Genomic DNA, 19,236 nt, shown 5'->3' with positions numbered 1-19,236 from the left:
AGCTACATATTGGCTGCACTATCAGAGGATGCAAGAAAAGGGAACCTATCTGTTGGAACGTAAAGAATAACTCTTATCTTGGATGGACGCCCCCTTTCTTGCATTCCCTGGTAATTGAGCCGGTACATAGCTTCGAAATGTTAGATAATTCTGCATCTAAGACAGAAAAATTTTGCACCACATGGAACACCAATAAAGTCTTGAATCATACATACATATATACATACATACTTAAAGATGAAAACTTATTGACTGATCCACAGATTAAAGTGTTTACCATGCATATGCAGGTTTAATCCTCATCAAGGCCAATGAATTGTTTGATTAAAAAATTTCTGAGTGTAGCTTCCATCAGACGAGAAAATACAACTCTTGATTCCATGTAGTATATTTACTGCGTACAATGATTGTTAATGAATAAACGAAAAGTTCTATATCCAGACCTGACATTACAGTACCGGTATGCCATTCTCAGCTATTGTTAACAGATGGCACTCAAACGATTGGGAAGTTTTTAGATAGAGAAGAGTGAGAATATATCTATTCTTAATCTCATTGGTTCAGAGATATCTTCATAATATAGTGACCTCCCTGACATGCTAGTACGAGGTACACAAATTGAAAATGGATATCCTTTAAGCTAAGACGAGTCGAGCAAGGCCAATGGCTTAGTTTTCAAGTACTCAGCATTAGAAACCAACTGACCAATCACCAACTTTATATTTCATGATTACTGGAATACAAAGAGGAATGTTGATCTGAGTATATCGTCGCTTAAGAACCAATACCGCGTAAATGACAAAATGTAAATTTTACAGGATAAGGAAAAAACTGAATAAAAACCATAAAAATAACGCAATAATCTTGAAAAGTGATGTATGGCTATGAAATAGCATAACTAATTTGTAACTAAGTGAAAATGGATGATCATGGCCGTAGACATTTGGCCATGTCACTTACGCAGTATTGGAACTCTGCCATTGACTACATTTTGTTAGTTACGCGGTATTGTGAGACAACTGTAGCAGCTTCAGGACACATGCTGACAAGCGTTTTCTTTGCGTGAAAACTGCCGTCTGGAAATATTATTCGTGCTCTTGTATATGTCAATGTGTTATCTGAATTGTTGTCCTACCATCTGACTTGAGGTCAAGGTCGGTAGGCTGTAGCTTGAATCAGCACTAGATTACGTTTCAGACAATGATTGCTGCATTCTTTGTCAATCATATGCTGAAACTATGGGAAAGGAAAAAGAAGACACAGTTCAATGTTTATTGTTATAATAATAATAATAATAATAATAATAATAATAATAATAATAATAATAATAATAATAATAAATACAATCTGATACCAGGTACTTTATTTTCACACTACGTATTTGAATAGATAAGTAGAATTGTTACTAAAACGTTGCTGACAAATATAATTTTATAATAAAATAATTAATAATAGTAATAATAATAATAATATTATCATTATTATTATTATTATTATTATTATTATTATTATTATTATTATTATTATTATTATTATTGACAATGGACTTGACTGACTTGCGAATAATGAAAAGAAAATCATATAAAAATATAATAATGATGATAATTTTTCAGGCACAATATTCGTTAAACACAATAAAGAAATAATTGAAGGGGTTAGTGGAATAAGGGGGTATCCCACATTTTGGCAAAAAATGAACTAAGTGCATATTATGAAAGCTGAGTCCATCTACTGTTAGTTTAATGTGCTATTTAAGTAAGGGATAGTCCCATTTTAAAGTAAATATGAACATATGAAAGGGCTTTGTAAGTTGTATCAAAATTCTGAATGGAATAAGGAGGTATCCCACAGTTCCTTGAAACCTTGGTTCTGATTGGCCAGCTGTTTACCTAACTGACCAATGGGAGAATACTGCTTTGATACAATAAATTTCCAAGGAACATGGCGGATGTTGACCGTACTAATGTTTTTGTAAGTGACGAAATAGTGAAAATAAGACAAATAATAGCAAAAAGAGGAAAAGAAATCCATAAAATGGAAAGAAAACAGGCACGAAACAGTGGACAAGAATATATTACACGCACAGACAAAGTGATGTCTGCTAAAGTGTTCACTAACATACAGGAAAAGAAAAGCCACCAAATACAGGTGTTAAAAAGTATCCACTATTTTAGGAGGTGATAGTATGCATCAAAATAATGTCTAATAAACATGGGTCCTACAACACACTTGTTCATAAGAGGTGCTGAATGTGACGTCCATTCATGGCAATGCATTTCTCTGCCCTACAATACAGCAGGCTACCAGAAAATCATACCGTAGTTGACACCTTTGGCATGGAATAATAATACGTCGCAAGGAATACTGAAAACAAAAGTGTGGTTGCGGATATGAGCGGGGTTCAGCAAAGATGGTGTTGTGAATTTTCATAATCAGCATGTGTGGGCTGATGAAAATTCCCATGCAGTTGAAGAAACGAGGCATCAGCACCCATTCTCAATCAACGTATGGGCAGGCATTCTTGGTGAAAGATTAATAGGGCCATATGTGCTACCACAGAGACTTTTAGGATTTTCTTATTAACGTATTGCCTGCCTTGCTGGAGAATGTGTCATATCAGCAGGACTACAGATGTGGTTCATACACGATGGTGCACCAGCACATTTTCACCACAATGTGCGTGAACACCTGACTTGACATTTCAAGACCACTGCAATGGTCGGGGAAGCCCCACACCTTGGCCTGCTCGTTCCCCAAACCTAAATCTCCTAGACTTTTGTTATGGGGACACATAAAGGAATCAGGTCAATTTCAAAGAGTGCGTGATTCCTTACGCCAAAGGGCAGAGAAATGCATTGCGATGAGTGGACATTAGATTAGGCACCTCTTATGAAGAAGTGTTCAGAAAGTATGTGTTGTAGGACTGATGTTTATTAGACATTATTTTCTTGTTTTGATGCATACTAGCACCTCCTAAAATATTGGATATTTTTAACACCCTGTATAGCAAGCACAGTTATGAAACCAAAGCACCCCGATGGAATGCCCATCAAAGCTGCTTAGCGTCCAGACATATTGTCCATATTAAAGTTCATACCTCCAATTCATCACAACTTTTATTTAAATTTGAAATCAGATAATGGATGTGAAGTAGAAAACAATGATCATAACCCATTACCTCCTGGTCTAGTTGCCTCATAAGTGGTGCCTTGTTGGTATCACTTATGAGGTTCAGACCTATCTTCGGACAGTTGACTCAACAGACAAACAAATGAATCTTATTTAAGTGTCTTTTGATTAATACCTTTCAAAATTTGTTTCTTTCTTTGTTGTTCATAAGTGAAATTTTCCTACAATAACAATAATAATCAAGATATTATGCTCTACATTTGCAGAAAGATAGTTCAATACCTACCTAACACATTACCCAAAAGACTTTGTGATTCTTATTATTTTCCTTAAGTTACAGAGAATCTAACAAAATGCTAAATATCTCAAAAACATACTTTTGAGGGATACCCCCTTCTTCCACTAAGCCCTTCAATTATAGGCCTATGCTGAAATCACAAAAGTAATCCTTGAGTAACCCTAGTGTGGAATACTATCATAAAAACTATGGCACAATCGGTTCTATATACAATAATATGACGGTAATTTAGGCAGGCTACGAATGCTCTTTTTTTTTCTGTGCTTTGCACGAGAACATGACTTTTTTTTACTGAAGGGACGCCATCAGTACTATTAGCTAACCAATATTGCACAGTTCATTCTTTAATTCCCAATGTACACAGAAACATCTTTTTGCAAACCTGAATTTTTTTCTCATCAACTTTTAGGTTGTAGACAAATGTTCTCTTTCTTCTCGATTCAGAATTTGTACTGTCAGGTCTTTTCGTAGATTTGATACGTAAACGGTCCTCTGTTCCCAAGTCATAGATTTCCAGAATGCCTGAAAGATGTCTTCTCTCATTAGAAATTAAATTACAGCCCATTACTTTCGAATTTTGGCACATTTTATAACTACACACTGGCCCCAAATTCCTTGCATCTATTTCCGTATCATGTGTTACTTTGCCATCTTTTGATCTCTTGTAGCTAAGATAAGCTTCCTCTTCCATTCTAAGTTTTCTATTTTTCATTTTCTTCCACTTACCCTTTTGTGGCTTTGAACTTCTTTCTCTTTTCTGTCAAATTTCTATGAAATGCTTGTAGATTCTTCTCTTTAACTTTTTCTGCCGAATGGAAAGATGTAGAATAAGTAGCACTCACAAATTCTTCGGGGTCGTCTGCATCTGAAGACGCATCCGAAATTTGGTGTAGATCCTTCATTGACAGGATATTGTCTTCAGTTTCTGTACTATCCTATTTATAGCTGTATTATTTTAATAGCGTTGCTTTAAATCATACCAGACTGCATAATACGATCATAACATTACCGGTAACACTGGACGGATAATCCCTGATCTGCAGTAGCCCATTTCCAGAAGGACGGTTTTCTTTTGCATTTGAATTATCAGGCAGTACATCTACGAATAAGATGAGATTACTAGTGTTTATAAATGTGATATAAATGGCTTAAAAACACGTGTAGTAAATATTATCATCAATTTAGGTCTTCCTCCCATCAGAGGAAATGGAAGGAACCAAGCTCAGCACCACTGAATGTAGCGCAAATTATTTTAGCGGCCCATTCATGATTATTTATATTAAGTACTTAAATTAAGTTTGCTGTTATGATTCCGTAACTGAAGAAAAATAAACGTTTAATAACTGTGATACTTCTTATGCCATACCTTTGTTAATGTTCACAGAAGTTTCTCCCGTCTTGAATGCAGAACATAGCACAGATAGGATTTCATTCTCGCTAAACTGACTGTCGTCTGATTCATTGTCCATTTCTTTTCTTGTATCTGTAAGCCTATATAATAATAAAATATTAAATGTACTATATTTCAGTGAATGAACTTGCAGTAAGATTCTGCGGCAATTCAGCTCAACTAACATTCAATTGACATTAGTGAAATAATTCTATTATATTTACCTTTTAAATTATTGAAACTGAACACTTCTTTAATCTTCTCAGAATATCACACACTGTTGATACAATTTTACAAGACAGTAACGAGAACCAGCTTCTGTACTGAGGGCGCGCAGGGAGTAGACATAACAGCCTATCTGTTGTCAGATACGTGGTACTTCCTACAGACTTCTCGTGACTTCAGATACGCGGTATTGTACCCTCCTCCTTCGCACGCAGGCCATTCATGTAATCAAATTCCCGCGCTCGTCAATGCATGCAGATGACAGTGGAGGTACCATCTGTGCAAAAAAACAATTTTAACCAAAAATGTCAGTTACACGGTATTGGTTCTTAAGCGACGATATAATGTTTACTTCTTAAATTCTCCGATTTAATAACATGAGATGGAGAGTAATTTGATTGAAATATACTCTGGAATAGAAATTTAAAAAAATAATAATAATTTAGCTTTTTTGAAAAATTTAATATTGTACTTATTTTAGGAGCTGGGATGTGAAGGAGAAGATGATGAGTCTGAATTAGCGGATGCTCTTCGACGAGAAGCTAGACTGAAAGAACGTCTTCAAGAATTAGTTACGACTTTAGAAAAAGTAGGCAAGAATTCTGAACTACGTCATCAGCAGTCTGCCGATCTAGTAAATGATCTGAAACGGGCTAACAGGTTAGTAAATTATGCAAGAATTACACGAGTCAATTTCATTCATTCATCCTGTCTCTCCACATGAGAGCAAAGGGCGCTGTGAATGTTCACCATCAGACACGGTTTGATGCCATCGCCTTCACTTCATTCCAGGTTTTGCCCTGCTGTCCAATTTCGTCATAACGCAGAATCAGGTTTTCTTAATGTATTGTTTGAAGCTGTTTTAACAGAACGATATTTGTTGTTGGTTGAATTATGTTCTGTTCTGTTACAGTGCCCTTGTCCAAACACTAGAAAGGTCAAAGAAGAAATATCAGTCTCGACTTAAAAAACTAGAGCAACAGATGCTGGGCATGGTGGAAAGACATTCAGCACAGGTGAAAACTAATCATATTTTTGTTAAATTATCATAGTGAGTTACATAGTGTTTGAACATATTGAAATTCAATTATCTGCAACTTTCTGTTTACATAATTTCAAGGAAAAATTGTTCCGGGGCCGGGTATCGATCCCGGGACCCTTCGCTTAGCGCGCGAACGCTCTTCCGACTGAGCTACCCCAGGAACTATACACGACACCGTCACAATTTTTCCTTTGTATCCACACGACTCAAATGAGCTGACCAGACGCCAGAACTCAACTATTAGTGCACACAAATACTTGTGTGACTTAAATTGTGGCTTTCTGTTAACGTACCTCCAGTAACGAATGTATTATACAAATCTGGCTTTCAGGTAGTAGCTCCCTGTAAAGCAGATTTGTATATTTCTGTTTACAATTTTATTTCTTGTCATGATAATAATTATAATAATAATTATTATTATCTTGATGAGATTTTCTTGGTAATCATAAAACATTGACTGAAGTTTAAGTGCGTAATTATAACTCTGGATTGTGTTATAAATACTAACAATAAATAGTTATTTATGGTATATAATCCTTCTTAATACATAATACAGTACCGGTATGATGTGTTGTTGTTGAATGGCGATTAGTCGCATTCTTTGTCTAGCTTCCCAATAAAGTGCTCCAGTGTTGTTCTTCTATTATCAGAGTTTAGTTTACTACAAAGGATGTGCGGTTTGTTCAAAATTCCAGTTTTGTTACATATTGGGCAGTTTGTTATTGTTCAGTTTTAATACATAATGTAACGTTTTTTTTCTAGACAACCATGTAATGTAATTTTATTATCTCAACAATAGGATTTGCTCTCCACACAGTAACACAGTATTCGTTAGTGCACTCCACAGACGACAATGACAATTTACTTGGACTGTTACGAACAACAATGAACTGATAATCTTAACTAATATTTACAAAGCACTATTTACAAATCAGAACTGTCAGTTCTCAGTTCACAGTTCTTCTAGCTCAGTCACTCGAGTTCACAGTATCTCGAACCACAGACCTCCAGAGACAGTCCACTGTACTCGAACTCAGGTCCCTCCAACTGCGGTCTACTGCACTCGAACTCAGGCCTTCGGATGCTGACACAGTTGCGGACGCACACTCAAGTCGAACTCCGGTACACAAGGCTGGCTGGCTTGCTCTGTTCACTGGCTTACTGACTGAACTAATCATGAATCACACTGTCCGAGTTCACTCGCGTTTCTTCTTTTATAACCACAGCGACGTAGCCTGGAAAGTTCGACGCGTGTCCAGAGGTAGCACTCCAGAGAAAGTACTCGAACAATCCGGACCCCTCTTCACTCCGCATGCACCAGATGCGCGCGCAACCCGCGCAAAACACGGACGACTTAGCCTCTCCATTCCGCCGCGTTGACGTAATACACCCCCTCTGCCCTTCAGCATGCAGATGCTCCCAGTACCAGCGTTTCGTCTGCCGCGCGCCCTGTCGGACGCGTGTTCGAACCCCGTTGCAGCTGTCACATTGCTCCCTCTTTAGGGCTGCTCATCCTGGGCAGTCCCTTGGTAGGCTGCTAATCGGTCCAGATGCACCACCATCATCTTCCCTCGAGGTTGTTGCTGGATGCGGTACACCACATCGTTGATCCGGGTCACCACGCAGTATGGTCCATCCCAGGCACGCTGCAGCTTTGGTGATTTCCCTTTGGTCCTGGTAGGTCGATACAGCCACACCAGATCGCCCTTCTGGAATAGTTGGCTAATCTGTCGTAGCGCACTTTCATCCTGTCGCTGGCCATCTTGAGGTGCTCTCTGGCCAGTTGGTGAACTCCATTCAACTTGTCGGTGAGTTCTGCCACATAGTCAGTTGCTGGCTGGTCGGCGCTGGGTGGCATGCCAAACAGCAGATCACAGGGCAGGCGCAGCTCTCTCCCGAAGACCATGTTTGCCGGTGTCATCCCTGTTGTATCGTGGACCGAACCTCTGTAGGCCAAGAGGAACAGTGGGACTCTGGCATCCCAGTCTCGTTGATGGTTGGACACCACCTTCCGCAGGTACTCTTCCACGGTTTTGATGTAGCGTTCCACCATACCATCGGACTGTGGATGGAGGGGAGTGGTACTGGTTTTATGCACCCCCAGTCGCTCGAGCAATTCTCCCATCAGGTTGGATTCGAAGTTGCGCCCCTGATCGCTATGCAATTCCTGGGGCACCCCAAATCGGCAGATGAAGTTGTCAAGCAGCGCGTCGGCCACCATCGAAGCCTCTTGGTTGGGAATCGCGTACACCTCTGGCCATTTTGTGAAGTAATCCATGGCGACTAGCAGGTAGTGGTTCCCGCGATCCGTGACCAGAAACGGTCCAGCAACGTCGATGGCGATCCTCTCAAAAGGAGCTCCCACGTTGTACTGCTGCATGGCTCCCCTGCTGCGTGTCCTTGGTCCGCGACTGGCTGCACAGGTGTCGCATCTTCGGCACCATTGTTCCGTGTCGGTTCTCTGATGCAGCCAGTAGAACCTCTGTCTTAACTTGTCCAGCGTCTTGTTGGCTCCCAGGTGGCCTCCAGTCACCCCAGCATGAGTCTCCTTCAGCACTTCCTTCACCTTGCTCCTGGGCAGGACAAGTTGTTCTATGCGGGTCCTTCCATCGGCCGACTCCCAAATCCTCTTCAGGATACCGTCCTTGACAGTGAAGGTTTCCCACTGGGCCCAGTAGCTCTTGTAAGTGGTGCTACGGTTGGCGATATCGGCCCATACTGGTCTCTGGCCGAACTCCACATCACGAAGTAGCTGTCCAATGTTTGGGTCCTCCAGCTGCTCCCTCCTTATGGCGGCGTTATCCCATCCTGGACTCGGCTGGGCGGCAATTGCTCGGACTGCGTGGGCGCCATCCCGCTCTTCTACTTTCAGGCAGTGTTTGCAGCCATCCGGGCACGGGCGTCGTGATAAGGCATCAGCGTTGGAGTGTTTCTTCCCCTGGCGGTGTTCAGAGGTGAAATTGTACTCTTGCAGACGTTGAACCCAACGGGCGGTCTGCCCCTCCAGATTCTTGAAGCCCAATAGCCAGGTGAGTGCAGAATGGTCTGTCCTCAAATGGAATTCCTAGCCATACAAATACTTGTGGAAATGCTTCAGGGCTTCCACAATGGCAAGAAGTTCTCTACGTGTCACGCAGTAGTTTCTCTCAGCCTTGGATAATGTTCGGCTGAAATAGGCAATCACCCTCTCTTGCCCATCCTGTTCCTGAGAGAGTACTCCGCCGATGCCTACGTTGCTAGCATCCGTGTCAAGTGTGAACTTCCTTCCAGGGATGGGGTATCCCAGTACAGGAGCAGTGCAGAGCGCCTCTTTCAGTGACTGGAAGGATGACTCCGCCTCGTCTGTCCATTGGAATTGTCGTTTCTCCTTGGTCAGCTGGGTTAGAGGCTTAGCAATGTTGGCGTACCCAGCTACGAACCTTCTGTAATAAGTGCAGAGGCCGAGAAAGCGGCGCAACTCCTGCTTGTCCCTCGGTCTCGGCCATCCTCTGACAGCTTGTAGCTTCTCCGGGTCCGTGGCCACTCCGTTGGTCCCTACTACGTGCCCCAGGTAGCTGACCTTCTTCTGGAACAGATGACATTTCTTCGGGTTCAACTTCAGCCTGGCTTGTCGCAGTCTCTCGAACACTTTCCTCAGGTTCAACAGCTGTTCGCCGAAAGTCTTGCCAACCACGATGACGTCATCAAGGTACAGCAAACAGGTGTCGTATGTCAGGCCTCTCATTACGGACTCCATTAGTCTCTGGAATGTAGCCGGGGCGTTGCAGAGGCCGAACGGCATAACGGTGAACTGCCATAGTCCCTGGCCTGTAGAGAATGCCGTTTTCTCCTTGTCCTCCGGATGTAGCGCCACCTGCCAGTATCCTGACTTGAGATCCAACGTCGAGAACCACTCTGCTCCGGCCAGAGTGTCCAAGGTGTCGTCAATTCATGGAAGGGGAAAGCAGTCCTTCTTGGTGACGTCATTCAGTCTTCTGTAGTCCACGCAGAAATGCAGGTCCCCATTCTTCTTCTTCACCAGCACCACAGGTGATGACCAAGGGCTGTCGGATTCCACGATGACCCCTCTTGCTTTCATGCCCTCCAGTTGGCTGTCAATCTCCCTCTATTTAGCTAGAGGGACTCGTCGAGGAGGTTGTCTGATTGGGCGAGCATTTCCGGTGTCGATGCGGTGCTGAACTTTCTCCGTTCTCCCGTAGTCGTTTTCAGACAGACTGAACACGTCTTGAAATTCTGTCAGCAAATCGTGGACTTGTCTTCTTTCTCCTTTGCTTAAATTCTCCGCCAATTCTCGAGCCAGCTCTTTCAGTGATGGGTCTAGATCTGGACGTGGTCTGAGACACCCCTCGTTATCTGCCAGAGACATCACAGACACCACCGGCTCGACGCTACCTAGTAGAGTTCCACTAGGCACCTCCTTGTCCCGATTGGTGACATTCAGGACCCTCACCAGCACCACCTTCTGATTCGGGAGTAGGGATCTGGCCACATAAACCCTATCTATCGGAGTTGTTTGCGAATCGAGGAGCAGGTTTCTCTTAGGTTGTCCGTCCAGTCTTGCAGCCTGCCGGGATTGTCACATGATTCTCCAAGGTGAGTCTGCTGGCCATGGGTTGGTCTTCGACGTCCCTCAGGAACACTTCATCCTGACCAAAACGGAGGATATGGCGCCGGACGTCCACCGTTGCATCGAAGATCCGCATGGCGTCGAGTCCCAGGATGACATCTTCAGTGATGTTGGCGACGAACACCCACATCTCCAGTCTCCTCTTTCCCAATGTCAGATCCAGGAAAACCTCCTTTTGGATGGGCAGGTTCTCGCCTGTGGCAGTACGTAGCTCATACCGGTGCAGCGGCGTCCTCCCAGGTAGACCACGCACGACTTCCGGTCTGGCGATGGTGAGCGACGCCCCATTGTCTACCAGTACTCTGCATGGGCGGCCTCTTATCCATCCGTCAGCAATCAGCCCATCGTCGCATCTTCTGTTAACCATCTTCAAGATCAGCCGAGGGGATGGTGATGACGGCGCCGACGTGCCCCTCATCGCATCGGCCCCTTTTAGTTTTCCTGTTTGTGACCAGATCGGTCACAGTCCCTCCTCAGGTGTCCAGGTTCGCCACAGGACCAGCAGGTGGGCACTCCTCGTCTTCGTCGCTCGGGTGACTTTGGTTGAGGCTCCTCGACGTCGGCCGCCGCGACGCTCCTAATTCGGTGCGACGTCGAGACGTTCGCCGTCAACTTGGCTGCCTCCATCCTGAGGGCCGCCGCCAGAGCTGCGGTGATGGTGCGATGCTCCGCCAAGAGTAGCTGTTGTCTTATTTCCGGGTCTCGAACTCCGCTGCCGAAAGTGTAGGCCGCCTCTCCAGCAATGAAATCATTAGGTAGGCCCCTGAGGGCCTTATGGGCCAGTTGTTCCACTGCCATCGCAAATTCTTGTAGGGACTCGCCTGACTGTTGGACCCTCGTTTTTAGTTGGGTCCTAAATGCTGCCGCAAGTTAATGGTCACCATAACGTCCCTCCAGGGCCGCCATTATCTCAGCGGCTGTCCCATCTTCTGGAACGCTGTGAAGAATCTCCGACGCCTGTCCCTGAAGCGCGGCCAGCAGCTGAGTGGTTTTCTCTGCTGGCGTCTACCCATTGTGCTCTGTGATGGCCTCGAACTGGCGACGGAATATCGCCCAAGACGTCGTACCGTCGAACTTCGGCGTCTTGACGTTGTAATGTCTGGCTGAAGGCGATGGTTCCGCAGGGCCACTATATGAGGTCCTCAATTCTGTCGCCGATCTTTCCACGGCCCATTGAACTTCCTCGGCAATTATATTTTCCTGTTCTCTAGCCTGGCGATCCACCAACGCGAGTATATGCTTGTTTTCTTCAGCATGTCGGTCCATTAATGCGAGTATGTGCTTGTTTTCCTCAGCATTTCTATCCAGCAACTCACTCGTCTGCTCCTGACGGTGCTCGAGAGCGCGAATTTTGCCGTCGAAATGGTCTACATCCTGTCTTAGTTCGGTCACTGTCTCGCTTATACTTGCAAAATTCTGGTTTAGTTTATCGAAATCGGCCTTAAGTTCATCTTTCACTCCGCTTATGTCACTTTTCATCTCTGTTTTCACTTCACTTATATCGTTCTTCACCTGACTGATATCGTTCTTCATTTCTGCTTTTACTGCACTTAAGTCGTTTTTCAGTTCCGCGATGGCTTGCAGGATCAGCTGTAGGTTCTCCATTATGTCGATAATATCCCACTTCTGACACCAGTGTAACGGTTTTTTTTCTAGACAACAATGTAACGTAATTTTATTATCTCAACAATAGGATTTGCTCTCCACACAGTAACACAGTATTCGTTAGTGCACTCCACAGACGACAATCACAATTTACTTGGACTATTACGAACAACAATGAACTGTTAATCTTAACTAATATTTACAAAGCACTATTTACAAATCAGAACTGTCAGTTCTCAGTTCACAGTTCTTCTAGCTCAGTCACTCGAGTTCACAGTATCTCGAACCACAGACCTCCAGAGACAGTCCACTGTACTCGAACTCAGGTCCCTCCAACTGCAGTCCACTGCACTCGAACTCAGGTCCCTCCAACTGCGGTCCACTGCACTCGAACTCAGGCCTTCGGATGCTGACACAGTTGCGGACGCACACACACTCAAGTCGAACTCCGGTACACAAGACTGGCTGGCTTGCTCTGTTCACTGGCTTACTGACTGAACTAATCATGAATCACACTGTCCGAGTTCACTCGCGTTTCTTCTTTTATAACCACAGCGACGTAGACTGGAAAGTTCGACGCGTGTCCAGAGATAGCACTCCAGAGAAAGTACTCGAACAATCTGGACCCCTCTTCACTCCGCACGCACCAGATGCGCGCACAACCCGCCCAAAACATGGACGACTTAGCCTCTCCTCTCCGCCGCGTTGACGTAATACACCCCCTCTGCCCTTCAGCATGCAGATGCTCCCAGTACCAGCGTTTCGTCTGCCGCGCGCCCTTTCGGACGCGTGTTCGAACCTCGTTGCAGCTGTCACAATAATATTAAAAACTAATTTTTATTGTTTCCTAGAGAGAGGAACATATTTATAATTATGTACAGTATGCAAAGACATTTGTACAGAGTGGTTCATGAATTTATATAACTTGAGTAAGTGATTTCTCAGATTTCTGTGGTAAGAATAGTTTCTATAAACAAGGATCCAATTTTCAATGGTTACAGAGTTATCGAAGTATTTTTTTTTTTTCTGAGAATCACACTCTGTAAGCTGCATCTCAACTCTTGAGTAAAAAATAAACAACAACCCATCTATTTCTAATTCTACTGAAAGCTTTGCTAGTTGCATGCGGTCTTGTGAGAGTGTGAAATTCCATTCACGATACCATACATATTTTCTAATACCGGGTACATGCATATGATTTTTGTGTATGAATTTGGTGATAGAAATGTAGTTGTTATCCATAAAATACAGGCGTGATTTCACACTTTTCAGTTTTTTTAATCATAATGAATGCAATTAAATACATTTTAAGTTCATGCGTAACTTGATGTTTACTTTTTAAACCATAGATATTGAATTTGTGTATTGATTCTTCAATACAGTACATATCAGTAGTCGTTATTTTCGTATACTCTGTCACTAGTGTCTTAAGTATCTTCTTATTAATATACATACTGTATGGGTTACCAGTTAAAGTAATGCATCAACCTTGATGATCAATTCGTCTGTAAGTTGTATAGTTGAATCTGCAGCAGATATATGACAGAACTCTAAGCAAGACATTGCTAGCTGAGTGATGATAATTCTGTATTAAGTGTTGCTTGAAACTTTGAAAACTCATAGTGTTACTGAATTTGATTACTTAGACTAATGAATATGGAACCTAAGTTTTAACTAGGTTGCCAACTAGACGGTATTTCACCGGCATGGCCAGAAATTTTGGCGGATCTCAACATAAGACCAGTGGCCGGTATCAACTCCTTACCGGCCCTACTTTTGCCCGGTAATTTTATTAAATGAGTTTCGGAACTTGTAATAACAGCTTTCATTATATATGCTAAAAAGGATTTTTCTCTATTTCATGGGACATTTTAACCTTTAATTCAGAACAGCTAAAGGTAATATGGAAATTTTCAAGTATTCTTCAGCCTAAATACTTGATGGTTGTACACCAGAAGTGGAAGAAATTTTAGGTATTAGATAAAAATTAAGGCTGCAACTAGATGAAGATATACTCTATGATGAACTGTGATTGTTAAATGACGTGAAAAACAACAACTGAATAGACTACAGTGGACTATAGTGGACATTATGTTGTCAGCAAACAGCTGGATACATTAAGAAGATTGATTGATTGATTGATTGATTGATTGATTGATTGATTGATTGATTTTATAAAATAGTGTAAATATTTTCATGATAGGGATGCCTCAGAGAAATCTCCACAAATAAGAATGGTAGTTCAATTCGTGTTTGCTATTCCTTCAAGCAATTCTTTTGTGATGCGTGCATTCAGTATCATGAATATCTTGTGAAATAACGTGAGGAATCATGTAAGTATGGAAATGATGAAGGCTGAATTTTTTACCGGGGAAATGTTAAATTTAGCTGTGTATAATTTTTTATCACTTTATAGCAGAAGAAAAAGAAGTTCTTAAGGCTGTGGTATCACGCTCCAAAGACAAAATTAAAAAGTGAATTTTGGAACACTGAAGCAAGATTTTTCTCAATTTATTATTATTATTATTATTATTATTATTATTATTATTATTATTATTATTATTATTATTATTATTATTATTATTATTATTGCCTTTTTTTTTTTTTTTACTCATATCATATAGCAGATTCTGTATTTGGTATATTATATATATTCATCCAAACTTGCACGTGTAAAATGGCCAGTTTAGTCATGTCTATAATTTCCAAACAGCACGACACAATTTAATGAAGTAAATGGCGATTGACAAACGAAAGATAAATGTATCCAATGTGACCTTGAGTTGGAGCAGATGACGCCACCAGGGAAACATGAAAGAGGGAAGTTGAGACAGATTGCGCAGTAGCCAAGGCAGTGTAACTTGAGAATGTGAAGAAATATCTCGTTCATAGCAGTGTCAAATGATTCGTAACGAACCAAGCTACAATCTCATTGATCAACAATCAGCAGTCAACAAGTTAAATTAAAAATTCGCGAGTGAAAAGAGAAAATTCACAATGTCGAAGCATATGCAAGCCAAATGGAGGCAGGTATATAAGCAACTGGTAGCAAACAATAGAATACTATTGTTGCTATAGCACCCGACATGTTTATTCTTAATGCATACAAGATGGCTACTTGCAAGAATTCTCGCACAGGGAAGATATACCAGGTTTTCAGAGTATCTGGAAAAAAAAGAGATGTTGATTGTCACTGCTGACATTTACCTTAACGACAATTCTATCAGTGACGTAATCATGTATAAAACTTGCAGCTGTCTCTCCAATACAGCCTACCCTCTCTTTTTTTTGTTATATTTTTCATCACAGAACTGAGAAATGTTCGAAATTCGTTCTGCCAGTATACTGTGATACTCCTCCCAACTAAACTTCATTGTCTCTCCACTGAGATGATCCCTGCTAGTAACACAATGAGGAACCTGCTTCTTATTAGAATTGTTGGGCCTCCTTTGATCAACTCCATCCCTGACGACTGTGTTAAATTTTGGCTGCTAAAAGGCCGTCATGCTGCAATGTAGATGTCACAAGGGAAGAGCTTAAAAGGGAAAGAGGAAAATACTTAAGAAATGGCTATGCTGTGGAAAATCTTCTAATATTTTGGGCTATTAGTATGTAGTATAATTAATGCCTTTGTTGCAAACAAATTTAGTACTTTGTTAACCCAAATTTAGTCAGTTTTGTACTAACATGGATTTAATTTGTATTTCTCCACGAAAATGCAATAAGATGTGAAGATAAATTAAAGTTTAACTGTGTTTTTAACATTATTTGTTTCCTGAACTTCATTTAGGCTTTGAATTCTCAGTGTACTGGGCAGTAATCATCTCCAAGTTTGCTCCAATAAATTTTACACAGTGTTCCACCACTTTTTCTATAGAAAAAAAGCACTGGTTTTAACAATGTTTAATCTTCGTTTTGTAGCAGATATTATACATCAATTTTGTAAATTTAAATTATTCAAATTCAGTCTTTATTTGTTTACAAACAATGATAACCATGCAAATCGAATCCATATTTATATGAACTACTCCTCTGGCAATAACCTGAGGGACCACCTATTCAAGCTATGCACGTTAATTATTCTGTATATATCTTTTTGCCTACCGTGATATAGACATGAACTCGAGTTATAACTCGACATAGATGAAATAAAGTCAATGGAATTTTTTCCGTACCGGTATCAGAGCGTTTAGAATAGAAAGTGTGGTAACTCGGCAAGGGTCTAATGGGACTTTTAAACCCCCTAGTGTCGCTGCGGCAACTGAGCGAAACATTGGCGCGGCGATCGTTCTAAGATTGCAGTTTCCTCTTAATACTGTGGACAGAGCATGTAGAAGTCGTTCTGCTATGGAATTAAGAAGATATTTCTTGTGGTGTTCGGGTGATTTTTATTGTTCTGTTTATGTGAGCGAGTACTAATAAGCCTATTTGTTTTGTTCTTGATGTAAATCCAATTATAGATACTCTATAATCTGTAAGGAAGAGACTTTCTTTTATCCATCCATAGACTAGACTATTTTTCAGAAGTGGTGTAGAGCAATTTCACGAACACATAAAACTGTATGCTCGTTCTTATATCTGTGATATCCATTTTTCTGCGGTTTTGATTGTGATTTTTTAAAATTATGATTTATTTAACGACGCTCGAAACTGCAGAGGTTATATCAGCTTCGCTGGTGTGTCGGAATTTTGTCCCACAGGAGTTTTTTTACATGCCAGTAAATCTACTGACATGAGCCTGACGCATTTAAACACACTTAAATGCCATCGATCTCGGCCGGGATCGAACCCGCAACCTCGAGCATTGAAAGCCAGCGCTATATCAACTGCGCTACCGAGGGCGACTTTTGATTATAAGAGCCGATAAATTTATTATTGCCAGTAAAGAGGTAGGACTTCCACGCAAGAACTGGCGACCAAAACCGTATGCTATAACACATATTTTCCCAAACTTGCCTCAATATCTTAAAAAAAGAAAAGAAGAGAAAATATCCAACGAAGAGGACATCAATCCTTTCTCATAACATTGTATCCTTACCAAGTACCATCTGGCTATGACCAATTCCATTGACGCTAAATAACCCAGCAGTTGATACAGCATCGTTAAATATCCGAGTAAAAAATAATTGGATGTGACACCCGAAAATCAGAAGAACACCTTAGCTAATCATGCGCTTGTATGCATTTATGTGCCATTACTCCACACCTGAATGCCCAAAATTATGTCTAGTTACATTGACCGTAATTCCTTCCAGTGAATGAACTCCAGACCAGCATTTCAGCTGTTTAGTGTGAGTTTTTCAAAATTTTTTTAGAGTCATAAACTGTGATGGGTTCGAGGAAAGTGAAAATACAAAAGAATTCAAAGGTGAATGAACGACCATGCAGATACGTTGAACTCAAAGACTCCCTCGTCTGCCCTGTACAAAGGATTCTAGCATTACACGATTTTAGAAAATATATGACACGTAATTAACAATATAAAGAACACGTTTGCCTAAGAAAGAACCCTTGAATTATTTAGAGTGACAATACAGAGCACTAGCGAAATATATTAATTCTTGTGGGATAGCAGATTTAAATATATTCAGACAGAAAATAATTAACTAGGATCCTCTAGAGCGATATTTTGGAATTAGAAAATGATTATCTTGTGATGATTACCATAGACTTTCTACATGTGAAGATTTTTCAACCTATGTGCCGGTTAAAAAATGTGCTGTATTAAAGTGCTAATTGTGAACTCCTAATTGAATCTAAGCACCTAGCTTCTACTTCATTAAATATGCATGTTTATTAATTATTTTATTTTTAATAATAGCATTTAGTCGTAATTAACGTAAAAGTTATCTCGGTAACAAAAATACAGTATAATTATACTTTGCATCTAGGCTAGAACTTAATCTGGTTTACAATTTTATTACATTTGTTTATTACGTTTCCACGTCATAAGAGATTTCTAATCGAGCATATGAGAAAGTAATAGACCTCATGGAAAAGTCGTTAATTTAATATTCTCCAATAAGTAGCATACAGCTACTTAATACAGTGCTACCAAATTGTTTTAATTTTACAAACACAAAATAACCTAGGTATTTCAAAAGATCAAAACTTACATTAGCATAGATATAATATCGAAGCTTAATTTATGAGTCTAAGTTGCACGTAATATTTTTCGTTCCCCTGAATTACGTATAAACCAGATACAACTGCAACTAATGACTAAATAGTAGATAAAAACTATTGGTGAAAATAAAGTGTCACCTTTATTATATTACATTTTTTCTTGTGTATAAAAACTATAATTTCATGTCAATGTGTACTTTATAATGCCCTAAAAATTTTCAGTTTTGCGATGCTGTACTTTTTTTTCTTGCGTATTTCTGGCTGAAGCCGGCACAATGTTCCATTTTTCGGTTAATTATTATATTTACTATTCAGGGTTGGGTTATATAACTCACAATTTGTTAATGTAGTAATATTACATTTTAAAGAAGTCAAGTATTGTAACTAAGTACTTTACAATACTTTCTTATCTAATGGGTTATTTTTAAAAACCTTTTGCATTCAGTTGAATAACGATCCTGAAACTGGGCAGTGAAAACAGGGCTAGCGCCACTCGGCTACGATCCACTGAACTAGAGGAAGTAATGTCTTCTACCCGCTCTGGCAGTAGTAAAAAAGTATTGATGAAAATATAATGTCCCATTTGATATATTATATTATACTTTCTTGTACATCGAAAACTATTATTTTGTGTCAAAATGTACTTACAACAACACAAAAATGTTCAGTTTTGCGAAGCTGTACTTTTTTTGCGTTCTTCTCTCTGAAGCTGACAGAATGTTCCAGTTTACTGTTGATTATTATACTCGTATTTACGATTCAGGAATGTATGATATAACTCAAGAGTAGTTAAT

The 19,236-nt window shown here is 40.6% G+C and overlaps 1 protein-coding gene across 3 annotated transcripts in view; it reads left to right on the top strand.

Annotated features, from left to right (window-relative positions):
- LOC138698040 (colorectal mutant cancer protein) overlaps window positions 1-19,236 on the top strand; it is a 485,405-nt gene that overhangs the window by 445,153 nt on the left and 21,016 nt on the right. For all 3 annotated transcript variants that reach the window (XR_011331666.1, XM_069823718.1, XM_069823719.1), the window contains exons 14-15: window positions 5,524-5,702; window positions 5,956-6,058. Coding sequence is in view for 2 of the 3 variants with exons in the window: in XM_069823718.1 (XP_069679819.1) it covers window positions 5,524-5,702; window positions 5,956-6,058 (282 nt within the window). In the remaining variant the exon portion in view is untranslated. The remainder of the gene's footprint in view (window positions 1-5,523; window positions 5,703-5,955; window positions 6,059-19,236) is intronic.

The sequence above is a fragment of the Periplaneta americana genome, chromosome 4 (genome assembly GCF_040183065.1).
Source record: "Periplaneta americana isolate PAMFEO1 chromosome 4, P.americana_PAMFEO1_priV1, whole genome shotgun sequence".
NCBI classification, from domain to species: Eukaryota; Metazoa; Arthropoda; class Insecta; order Blattodea; family Blattidae; genus Periplaneta; species Periplaneta americana.
Note: the sequence above shows the minus strand (reverse complement) of the source record. Positions and strands in the feature narration are given on the sequence as shown.